The sequence below is a fragment of the Aquila chrysaetos genome, chromosome 25 (genome assembly GCF_900496995.4).
Source record: "Aquila chrysaetos chrysaetos chromosome 25, bAquChr1.4, whole genome shotgun sequence".
Taxonomy (NCBI): Eukaryota; Metazoa; Chordata; class Aves; order Accipitriformes; family Accipitridae; genus Aquila; species Aquila chrysaetos.
In genome coordinates this window covers 9,003,361-9,016,002 of record NC_044028.1, presented here as the reverse complement: position 1 = coordinate 9,016,002, position 12,642 = coordinate 9,003,361, and the positions used below count along the sequence as shown (strand labels likewise).

The following is a 12,642-nucleotide window of genomic DNA, read 5'->3' as shown; positions in this document are numbered from 1 at the left end:
TGCAGATAATAAATAGTGTTTTTCATCTTGTGCCTGCAGTGATTTGTAAGAGGGGGAAAAAAGCAGTGAATTTTAAGCACAGTCAGTGATTTCAAGCTGGTTGTTCATGTATAAAATATATCGTAGCAGCTCCTGTGGTTTGTAGTAATCTCCATGATCTATCTTATTTAGCGCCTGCATGTTAATGTACGTATTCTTTTTTTTTTTTTTTCCCCCCTCCCCCTAGGCTGCATGAAGCAAGACAGTGGATACAACAGCTGGAGCCTGGTCGAGGCTGCAATTTGCTGAAAGCCTTAAAACATGTCCTTACGATGAAAGAACTGAATTCTCTGGTTCTTATTGTAGGAAGCTGGTAAATGCGTTATCCTTCCTAACAGCCAGCTTTAACTTGGATACAGAATTGGTACAAGAATCTGAACTTGATACAAAAATAAATAGAAAATTTAAGATCCGGGTTTTATGTATTTTTAGTTCATACCACTGAATTCCTTTATTTCTTCCCTTTTTTACTATTTATAAAACTTCTCTTTTCTGATACAAAGCTACGTCTTTCCTTTGCAGATCAGTTACCGCAGTAACCCATTGAGAGTCTGCTAGCATTAATGTTACATCAATAAAAATCCTTCGGCATCATTAAGGATGTCACTGAAAGGGTCCACACCTCTGGGAAGATTAGATGATAAGCTAGATTTTGCTGTAAAATAGCATTAAGCATTCAAAGATAGTCTTCTCTCTGATCTTGGTGCTGATGGAAAATTTAAAATGTCTGATTAAATAAATGAAACCAGGCTGAGATTAGATAAATTATGGACTTAAATTCTGCAGTTCAACTGTCATAATTTGAAAACTTGCAGTACTGGAGTCAGGATTACAAGAAAAAGACTACAGTAAGGGTTCTGGGAGTGTTACTGTACTCCTAATTTATTAATTGTATTCATTTTAAATGTGCGAAAAAGGGATGGTGTGAGCTTGCAAGCTTGATATTTAGGGTGATTGAGATTACATTTCAGCTAACTTACTTGAACACACAGTGTTCAGTTAAAAGGTTCCAAGTTTTGCTTAGGTCTGCTTTGAACAGAAAGCAAAAGTTTTTAGTATGTGCAAGTGAAAACTTACTTAATTTCTGTCCCTGACAGAAGTTTAGCTGGAAGGAAGGGTTTTTACTAGCCATGAAGAACCATCAAAACTCAGAGCATGAAAGCTATGTGGGTCGCTAAGTTCTAAACACAAAGCCAAGTTTTACTTTCTTTGGTGCCTTTGGAAGACAATGGACATCCTTAAATACAGTTGAAGATCTGAGTTGAAAACTTTTCTATCACAGTTTGTCATGGGGTAAAACCACAATTCCTGATTTTTAGCTTCCAGGGCTAGCAAGGAATAATTTAGAACATTTCACCTACATGCTGTTGTGAACTGGAATAGAATCTTAGTACTTTTATTATCATTCAGGTTTTCAGGACAGAACCAAACCCCAGCAGTGGTACCTCAGTAACTGTTGAAAGAGGGAGAGGAGGTCACGTTATGCTAAATGACTGAATTACATTCCCATTATTTATTATTTCTTTCCCACTTAGTTTTCTTCTCTGTCTTCTTCAGTATGGTCTTTTTTCACCATTTGATTACTGCCATTGTTAATATCTTTTTTTTTCCTTATGTATTTATTTATATCAGCCCTGATCAGTCTTTGGAAATATTGTCAGACTATGCTCAGCAGTGTATGGTGGGGAGAAAACTGCAGACTCATGCTGTTACATATGATTGCGGCAATCCTGTTTCTCTCGTAAGTAATTGTGTTAATACTTACTTCCTTAAGTGTCCTGCCATTTGTTTCGTATTCAGCTGCAATGTCTTCTCTCATAAACTTCTGGGGAAGCTAACTTATTCATTAAAGAGTTCTTGATCTAGAGTTGTATTTTCTTTAGAGCAGATTTGCACACATGAAAAAAATTGTTTGGAGCATTCATCTTGGTCCATACCAAAGCCAGAAGTGGCAACCAAGTGGTGTTGGCAGGCTTGGCAGCTGAAGGGGAGCAATTATTTCCGGATAATCATCCTGTGTATTTAGAGAAGACTTTGGGGCTAAGAGCTCTTCTGCAGGTGAAAGCAGAAAAATAGGGGATTTCAGGTAGGCAATACTGCAGTAAGGACAAGTGGGTGGGGAGAGGGATCATAGGAGAAAGGCAGGGACTTGGGAGTGAGATCATATGAGTATGGCAGTCTCTGGAATAGTGTCGTGGTTTCACCCCAGCCAGCAGCAAAGCACCATGCAGCTGCTCACTCACTGCCCCCCTACCCAGTGGGATGGGGGACAAAATCAGGAAAAAAGAAGTAAAACTTGTGGGTTGAGGTAAGAACAGTTTAATAGAATATAAAAAGAAGAAACTAATAATGATAGTGATAAGACTAATAAAGTGACCGCGGTAATGATAAAAGGGTTGGAATATACAAATGATGCGCAGTGCAGTTGCTCACCACCAGCCGCCGATCAACACCCAGCTAGTCCCCGAGCGGCGATTCCCCCTGCCCCCACTCCCCCCACTTTCTATACTAGACGTGACGTCACATGGTATGGAATACCCCTTTGGACAGTTTGGGTCAGCTGCCCGGGCTCTGTCCCCTCCCAACTTCTTGTGCCCCTCCAGCTTTCTCGCTGGCTGGGCATGAGAAGCTGAAAAATCCTTGACTTTAGATTAAACATTACTTAGCAACAACTGAAAACATCAGTATTATCAACATTCTTCTCATACTGAACTCAAAACATAGCACTGTACCAGCTACGAGGAAGACAATTAACTCTATCCCAGCTGAAACCAGGACAGATAGGAATATTTTTGTATGGAATAGCATCAGTGCAAGACCTAGCAGCCTTGCTCAAATTATAGCATTGATCATGAGCAATCGTTTGGATGTTAGCAGTGACTGCCTGAAGGAAGAGGAGGACAGAAGGATAAGGAGTTACTTTTGATTAGCTTCTGCACAGAAACTTGGTTTTAGGTGTTGATTGCTTGTTTAAGCTTATCCCTAAGGCATGCAGTGACTTAAGTGGCAGGGCAGACTGTTGAAATGCTGGTTTGAAGAAAAGATTGGATGCAGTAAGGGTATTGCAGTTGTGGGAAAAGGATTGCAGTGGTAGATGATAGGAGAGAAGGAGATGGGAGAGGTGAAAAAAGCAGCAAAGGATTTAAGAGGTATTTGTGGGCAGGGGAAGGATAGCCTAATATTTATACTTGTAAGCTTCAGTGATACGCCTTTGATCTCACTAGCACAAGCCTGCCTTCAAAGGAAGAGAGAGTGACTGGCATTTTAACGCAAGGTGAATGAACTTGACCCTTATTGCCTATTTTGTAAATTTCTTTACTGAGTTAGTTTTTCAGTCATATTAAAATAAGACTGGTAAGAAAACAATGGAAACATAATTACTTTGGCTTTCTCACTACATGTACCTCAAAGATTCTCTCTAATCGAGAATTGAATACCAACAACCTATGTTATCAAAAGAGACTACCAAATCAAAGTAACTATTTTTCTTCCTATTTATATATGTAGGCAGTTCTAAAGAACCTTGCAGAAGGTGTAAGAGGCCGTTATCATTGCTACTCTTCAAAGGGAGAGGTAGGTGACAGCTAGAGAGGCAATGCATTTTGCTCTCTTTTTGATCATTCTTCACTTTTAGAAGGTAAAGTAATTATCATCTGAATAGAAGTTTATAGCAAGACCTGGTGCTGAAAATTGCTGTCATAGAAGTGCTGAGGATGTGGTCAATAAACCTGTAGTTAATTCTTTCTGCAACTGGAAATGCTTTCCTAAAAGCACAATAAATTTTGCAGATATTGTTCACTGGCTTAAAGCTGATGAATAGGATGAAATCAGTGGCTTATTGTAGACTGATTCAAAATAATAAAATGATATCTTGTTTATAAAATAATGAATAACTTATATGCAGTGCATTAGATACTTTTACACTCAATTCTGCTATGCCAGGCAGTCTTGTATAGATGTGTGCATGTCAAAGTAAGAAAGCTGTGTTTGGTTGGTATTTGAATAGTAGTTAACTTATTTTTTCCCCCTTTGTTTTTATATGTACAGAATTTTGATAGCAGTGATGTTCATCTGCTACTTCAGGAATCCCAGAAAGCTAAGGACCTACTCAAGAACATCAAGCAGACTTTTCGAAGAAGAATTCATGGCTCACTTATTAGTAGAATAGCAGATGTACGTATCTTTTTTTTTTTCAGATACACTTTGAAGTATCAGGGTAGAAGTTTTTAGTGTTCACAATGTGAAAAAAAATCTGTATGATTAATCAAGTATTTTGATAAGTGAACTTTGAATATTATGTATTGGCCATCCATTGTTAGAGCAAATTAAGGCCAAAACCAATAAAGGAGACATTTTGCTAGACATTCTCCAAAATGCAGCAAGTTTTATAAACCAACCAAATGCGATGAAAAGAACATTGAACCATGATAATAATGGAAATCTAAGAGAATTGCAAGCCTAACTGTATGCATGATCATTTAAATGAAGTTCCAACAGTTTTTTAAGTAAAAAGATACTTACTCCTACCTGATTAAGGTGGACACTTAAATCAGTTGCAAAATCGTAAGGGCTTGTCTACATCCATTATTAGTGTTGAAGTTAGGAAGCTACAGTCTGTCTGTTACACATCTGTCTCTGTGTTGGTCCTGTCTTATTGGCACCATTTGTTCTGTAACAATTGTCTTCGTAATGTTTCTATTTTTATGCCTTATTTGACCAGCATACCAGAAGTTCTTACCTTGTTTGCCTTTTGTCCAGTAAAGTAACTTCTAAGTGCTCTTGCTGAAATATGGATGAGGAAGCAAAAGAATCTCCTGTGATTTTTCTTTTTTCTGTGGAGTGTTTGGATAATTTCTAGTTCTGCTTTGATTTCGTAGAGAGATTATTTACTCATGTCTTTCTTTCACCTTGTGCAGATAGTCTTAAGAGGAAATATGTATCTCTCTTTTGCCTTATGCTCATCTCTGTACTTTCTAGGAGCCTGAAAGTTTAGAAGGTGGCTGAATTCCCCTGTGGTTGCTAAACTTTAATGCTAAAAATTTGGCAGCACTGTTTTACAAATCTCTGAGGAATTTTTTGTTAAAAAAATAATCTGTTCGCTGTCACAGCTACTGTAGGCAGTTGTGTCAGGTGGACAAATCTGATCTGAAAAAGGGACTGAAAGCTTCCATTGGGTATCCTTGCATATCTCGTCATCTGACCTGAGACATTCCAGACAGGAGGCAAACTGGTTATTTGTGAATAATATTTCTAATTCTGTTTCCCCTCATCCTCCCTATTCCATATATATATATATATATAGAATTTTTTCATCTCTCTTCCAACCTCATAATTGCTAAGGACCGTGCAGAGTACATATGGAGCAGAAGTCACCCTGAAATGACTTAGACAGTCCTGTGTCCCCAAATAAAAGCACGTCGTTACAGAGACTTACTGGTCAAACCTTCTGTATAAAAAAACACCTCCACAAACTTCTGTCCATTCATAAAACAAAGGTCTCTTACCCCTTTCAAAATAAAGGAATTCTAGTGCCCCATAGGAGTTTTTGTTGACTTGTTTCCATTGGTGTGAAAGAAGGTAGAATGTAATTCATTTGACTTGTTACAGGTAGAAAACGGAGAAGCCAAGATTTGATCTGTGTGTAACAAAGATCCTTTTCCTAGTTTCTTTTCTTAGAGAAATGATTGGCTGTTTTCATGCCAGTATGTATAACCTTGATGTTTTAATTTCCTTGTGGGTTTTTGCATTGTGGCAAACACAGTGAAGTTAATGGAACAGTGTCCCCCAAACCCCATTTTTAGGAGGACCTTTGATAGCTGTTTTCAAAGTATATTGCTTGTTGAAATCCCAGCACTTTGGTGAACATAACTAAAACTAACATTTGATGCTGGATATTTTGGATTGAGGGTAAAAAAAAATTATGCTGAAACTTGCAAGAGTTTTTCTTAAAATCTGTTTTAGGTTTCCACAGAATTTGCAAATACAGCACCTTCTAACTTCTTACCAAAGCCTCCAAAGCGCGAAGGACCATTAGTTATTCAAACACCAAGTGTCCTGGCCAGAACCTCAACAGACTGGTTAAAGACAAATGGATTGAAAGGTAGCACAGAAAGAAAAGCTTAACAGGTGTGAAACATGAATTAAAGACAGAGCATATGTTTTATTTAATTTCTTTGTTCCTTGCTATAGCTAAAAAGTTAAACCTTTATCAAGTTTTGGCTCCCAATGCCTTCTCTCCTGTGGAAGAATTTGTACCTATTCTTAAAAAAACAGTATCATCAACTCTACATGAGGTAAGTGATAAAGACCCTTTCTTTTTCTTGTTTTTTTTTTTTATTTCTATTGCTACATTTTTCTAATTAAAATCAGTACTTTATAAGTTAGTGAAATTCTACAGGCTTTAACTGAAATTTGAGTCATAGATTCAAATCAGATACTTACACCATTCTTAAGAATGATTCGGGAATGAATTCCGTGTTAGTGGAGCTCATATAGGCTTCTGTAAACACATAACTGTATTATTTATCCTTCTAGAAAGCAATGATGCAGTTTGAATGGTATGATGGAACTGTGAAAAATATCCACGTTGACCTGCCAGTATTATACAACTATCAGGTGAGTTGTCTATAGTGATGTGGCCTTGTCAGGCCTAGATTGCCATCTAATTATTCCACATTAATTGTCCTGTTACATAAGTACTGCAGGGATTCCTGTGCAGACAGCTGTCCATGTAAGTCTGCAGTGATCTGGTCGGGCTTTGGACCCAAATTCTTATGGTAGTGAGGAAGGAGGCTAAGTAAAAGAATGAGTCCGTTGGTGCTACTTATAATTACAGCAATGTGCATTTTGCAATCTATGTGTAAGAATGTATTTACATTATTTTACCCACGTATGTATGAATCCTTTAGCCTGTACATTGAAAGGATACAACACAATAGAGTACTCCTGCTTGCTTGAACATAACTGTCCCATTTAATCTTGGTTTAACTATTAAAAAAAAAAAAAGTTCTGTATTTTGTTTTATTTCTTTGAAAGTCAAACAAGTTTTATGAAGAAGAACATCTAATTGTTACTGGGTGGACCAGGAAAGACTCAAGGTGTAGCAGGAACATTCGAGGAAGTAGTGTAGGAGCAAGCTTGGATGATTGTTGCATGACTTGAAAGACGTTGTGTGGTATGAAAGCATGTGCAAAGGCACATAACATAGCAGCAAACAAGAGCCTCTTCCTGTCGTAGCAACCTAGTCCCTCAGATGTGTAGGAAAGAGAATCAGGGCAAGGGATTATTTTGAGTTAAAAGTTTGATCTTAAACTATCAAATAATCCAGAAGACTAGTTGAACAAGGCATTAAAATATTATACTGTGCCATGAGTTTCTTTGGTAGGTGAGCTTCTCTCAACTCCATGGATGGATGGATGGAGATGGGGAGAATGGTGAATTAAGGGGAGTGATGAAAGAAGACACAGTATTCCAGATCAGTGATGTTGATTTCTGTGTGTGGGGAAGGTGGCAGAAGCATATGAAAGTCTGCATTATGAAGAAAGCCACAGGAATAAAATTAGGTTGCCTTGATCGTGATCTTGCATTAGTCAATATTCTCTCTTTGGATAATGTGTACATACACATGAGTTTTTCTCCTGTGTAGTTTGGGGTAGATCCTACAGCATCCAGCACCCACTTTCCTTCTGTTTGAAATCCTGCTATAATACCTTAAGACCAGTAATGTAGTACAGTCCATATGGAGAGTCCTGTAGGATTTGGAGATAGAGTTTATATTCTGAATTCAGCACCTGACCTGTACTTTCAGAGACATCACATTAGCTTTTTCATTGTGAATCCTTCACCTGTTCCACATGGGAAGTAGCTAGTTGTCTCCATTGTAAAATGATGACATCCAAATCTAGTAAATTCTACAGAATTGCCAAATGGTAATATTCTGCAGATGGTCACATCAGAAGTAATTCACTCTGAAGTTACTCTTTTACCAAGAGTAGCATTTTAGCCTTGACAACATTCCTGCAACACTCTTGCCATGCATTTAGACGGAATATATTTTTGCTAATGTGACTGTCAAGGACAACGGATTTCAATGTGTTTTCAGCATAACCAACCTTTTTTAAAAGTCAGAAAACAGAATTTATCTCTGCTTACTTTATAGAAGGTTGTCATACTTTTGCTTTACTCTAAAGTGTCAGAGGAAGCTGGGTATTTGCATTTCATGTTTTAGGATATGCTCAATTGTTCTTTATACTTAATGTGAATTCTGAAAATTGTGGCAGCATAGCACTGCAAACCACATTCTCCTAAATTATTCTAGTTTACCCCCTTCATCTGCAGCTTGGATGGAGGTTTGGGTTTTTTTCTCTTTATTCTTCCAATGGGAGTGTGGCATGAGGAAACTACACTCTTCAGGCTTAGCTGGGCATGTGTGGACAGTGGATGCTGCAGCTTTGGTTTTGTACCTTTATCTGCAAGCTAAAATACTGTGGAGGGATTTGGCTCCTGGGAAAAACAAGAGGATTGTGTCATTGTGCAGCATGGTATGATGAGCAGAGGCACCCAGTGCTTTCAGATCTAGAGCCCCACATTCTACACTACGGGCAAGACAAGAACTGTTATCATCCTGGGGCAAAAAGTAGCAATCACGAAATGGAAGCTTTTAAGCCTTGTTTGCTATTAGTTAGCAGGAAATTAGTGGGAAAGTATTTTTATGAAAGAGTTCAAGAAGGTTGAGCACACCCTGTTATTTAGGCTCAGAAAGCTGGCTAGAGTTCAGAAAAAAAGTAGGTTTGTCCAATGATACCAACTGCCCCATTCAGTTTGAGAAACTCCATGCCTTCCAGTCTGTAACCATGTGTATAAAGGCTGTTTCTCAATAGTCTTTCAGGCCTTTAGGAATATCAGTAATTTCCATAGGAAGCATGTGGAGTTTGCCTTGAGGTCGGTGACAATGATTTAATAAGACTAAAAGTAGAAAAAACATCCAGCTATGTACTCTGGCCCACCCTTGAGACAGAGGGAGATGTTGGTGATAAATACGGCGGATGGCAAGTAGGGCAGGGAACCATTTCTTTTGTGTGGCATGTGTGGTGATCTCTAAATTGTAATTGAGTGGCAGAACAAAGTAATATCTCCGTGGCTGAGTCTCTGGTAATGTAAGTGAATTTTTCATTGGGTAACTTTCTAGCAAGTAAATGATTTTTGAACTATGCGGGTAGCATTGGCTTTGGTGTCTGTCTAAAGGGAAGCTTTAAAAGAGAGCTTGCAAACAATATTGTAGATGGTGTCACTAGTGATTGAATAAGAACAGTTAAATACCTTATAGATAATAGTTTTATGTTAAGTATTGATTGCATCATCTCAAGTCAGAGCAGCTTTATATTCCAAGACATGTTCATTTGTGTTAACCACACAAATTATGTGTTGTTTTTATTTTCTGTCTTCCTTCTTCTAGCAGCCCTGACAAAGGGGTATGGGAATGTTTCCAGGCAGGGCAAATATTTATTTAAAATGGAAGAGGGATGAGAAATCTGTAGAACTCTATAGTCAGACCTCAAAGGAGAGTGTGAAGTTTAACTGGCAGACATGAAAGCAGATTCTGGCTCCTTGATCATCAATAGATGCTTGTGTTTTGTGCTCCAAAAGCTGCTACCTTATAGATTTATTTCTGAGTTTCTTGCTTGATTTGCCCTCATACATATAATGCATACATATGCTTGCAAAGGTCATGTTCTATAGAGTTTGCATAAATTGCCTTAATGTCTTCAAATTGATACTGTGTTCAAGAACGGTATGTGTTTGAAAATATTGTGTTTATTTTAAATGATGTGTTTTGTTATGAACACTGCCTGAAATTGCTATTGAAGAAATGGTAAGATTGTAAAAACAGTGTTTTGAAACTTTTTTTTTTTTTTTTTTTAAATGTACTTGACCACTATTTTGGGACATGATAGCAAGAGGAAACATGAAGAGGAGAGTTTAGACCTTTAGAACCCTTTTTTTATGATTGTATGTTTTTCTCATGGACTGTATTCTCTTATCTTTACTAAGAATGAAATGCTGCTGTCAAAATGAATGAAAATCATTATTTTTTTCATCACTATGCTGTATTAAGCATTTGGCAATAAAAGACTTACTTGAACTTTTTATTTTTAACTTAAAATTTCTATATTTTTGTCCATAGAAACTCCTTGCTAAAATGGTAAGAATCTATGAGAAACGAATTGACTGGCTATCTGTTGCTAGCAGAAGAATATGGGGAAGTGTTTGTGAAAGGAGGTATCGTACTTTGATAACCCTTTTTTTGTGTATTGGTAATGGTTCTAGTTTGCCAGCCTTTGCTTTGTGTGTAAGTCAGCACCAAGGAATACAGGGCAGAAAATAGTCAGATTTAGAAACAACAGTTGCAGATATGACCAGTGTAAGCAATCAGCTTTCAAAAACAGATATTGATATTCAGCTTTTATAATGATCCAGTGAATTTACTGAATCCAGTGATGATTAGTCAACACAAAACTGCAATTTCCATGAGACAGGATGAGATTCTTCAATTTGATTTATCTAGCAAGTAAGCCTTTGGGGAATGTTCTGTCTTAAACCACACATAAACAGAACCTGATGTTTCCGGCCAAAGGTAGGGTTTACAGTCAGCTTTCCAAACCCATGCTATTAGTATTTATGCCTAGAGTTTTTTCTGCACAGCCTGTCATGGGTTCTTATGAGAAGATGAGATTCAACCTACCAACTACCTTCTGCCTCCACCACTTGTTGAAGTGCATTCTAGTGCCAAATTACAAATGTCAGTGTAGGTATACTCAAAAACCTAAGATTTTTTTTTTCCCTGTGTGAAGTTTGAGGTCTTCATCTGATTATGTATTTGAGGATTATGTTTATTTACATTGTGTGTGAGGCCTCACCCAACCTCAGTTGCACAATTGCTCCTTTTGTCCTGTTTACGAACCTTGAATATGAAGTTTCAGACAAAAGGAAGATAGCTGAGGCCACTGTTACTAGACATTTTCTTGTTCATTGATCAAGGATTGAATTAGCTCATCTGGCCACTGTAATGTGTTGGGAACTCGCGTCCCACGTCCATCACATCTGTGATTCTTTTCATAACCACTGATCCCAAGATATCCCCTGTCCATTAACTGTAACCATCCTCCATTGTCTCTACAAGTAAGATTTAATACTGACCATACTGAAGAAGGTCATCATTAACACTTTTTCTCAAAACAGGCAACGTGACAGTTAACATCAGTCCATACCTGAGCAACCACTCTGTCACTGACTTGCTGGGAGAAAACTTACCATTTATATTTGGAGTCATACTACATACATTCCTGGAATTATGACTGGGGAAAGGACAATGAACTATCCAGCAACTCTTCTCATTGGATAACATCCACACATTTCAGGCGTGTTTTGGATATTCAAGTACAGAGAAGAAAGAGGACCTGTTTAGGGTTCAACAGCCATTATGGCACTACATGTGCCAGTACCCTGATTATTGCACAGCTTAAGAAAGTTAGAATTTTCCATTGTTACCTTTTTTTTTTTAATCTTACCTTATATTTTGCAGATTATTTTTTTAAAATATAGATTCAGTGTTTATACATCTTGTTACATAGCTAGAAGATACTTTCCCTGGCAAGTTAGAGTATAATGAAGATAAAAATATGTAATTAAATAAGATTTTTTTTCTTTTCTTTGATGAATAACATATTTCTTATATAGGGTGGTTATACTTGTTGATATATCAGTGACAAACTCCATGTACATCATCCATATCCAACATTCTTTGCGACTTTTACTTGAGGAACAAATGTCAAATAAGGATTACTTCAATATTATAGCGTAAGCAACCATTTAAGATTCTTTTAAAAGAATTGTAACGCATTGCAATGAAAGAAGTATGCTGAGAGATTGTAGTAACTAATGGACATATTTTAGATTTTTTAGTTGTATTTAATGTTTTATGATTAAGTACTTGCAAGAGTAACACTGATTTGTTGTTACTGCATAGGTGCATGGCTCAGATGTACGGAGACCAGATTAGTAATTAAAAATCACTGTTTTGGGTGAGGCTCACTGGAACTCATTGTATCATACCTGTAACAAATTATCTTCCTGCTATATTGTTCATAACAGTATTAATTCACATGTCAGAAACTTTTACTGGAAGAGGATTTTGGTGTCTCGGGTACCGTGATTGAGAATGCCCTTTAAATTTTATAGTAACTCCAGTACTTTTTAAAAACGTAATAGTACTAAAATTCCGAACTCAACACTGGCAGCCAGAAATGTATGGCAGAGCTGCTGAACAGCAGCTGGGCAGGTTTCTGAATGGCAGGTAAAAGCAGGAGACAGCAGCTTATGGAGTTCCAAACCTGAAAGAAGAAAGCCCTTACCTCATGAGAGATACAGGCAGCATCTGAGGGTTGGGGGTTTTTTGTTGCAATCTTTCCGCTGAGCTTTTACCAGCTCACTTAAGATCCTGTTCAGGAAAGAATAATGTAGTCTGGCCCACTACCTTGAAAATCCGACAACCCCTGAGTGATGGATAAGTGTGAATAATTAAATGGTTTGAAATAGAAAATAGTT

The 12,642-nt window shown here is 37.4% G+C and overlaps 1 protein-coding gene across 2 annotated transcripts in view; it reads left to right on the top strand.

Annotated features, from left to right (window-relative positions):
* The window catches only part of VWA3A (von Willebrand factor A domain containing 3A), a 38,085-nt gene that overhangs the window by 5,698 nt on the left and 19,745 nt on the right, over window positions 1–12,642 (top strand). For both annotated transcript variants that reach the window (XR_005931459.1, XM_030002412.2), the window contains exons 9-17: window positions 227–352; window positions 1,672–1,780; window positions 3,547–3,612; window positions 4,087–4,212; window positions 6,001–6,139; window positions 6,229–6,332; window positions 6,574–6,654; window positions 10,223–10,317; window positions 11,776–11,895. Coding sequence is in view for 1 of the 2 variants with exons in the window: in XM_030002412.2 (XP_029858272.1) it covers window positions 227–352; window positions 1,672–1,780; window positions 3,547–3,612; window positions 4,087–4,212; window positions 6,001–6,139; window positions 6,229–6,332; window positions 6,574–6,654; window positions 10,223–10,317; window positions 11,776–11,895 (966 nt within the window). In the remaining variant the exon portion in view is untranslated. The remainder of the gene's footprint in view (window positions 1–226; window positions 353–1,671; window positions 1,781–3,546; window positions 3,613–4,086; window positions 4,213–6,000; window positions 6,140–6,228; window positions 6,333–6,573; window positions 6,655–10,222; window positions 10,318–11,775; window positions 11,896–12,642) is intronic.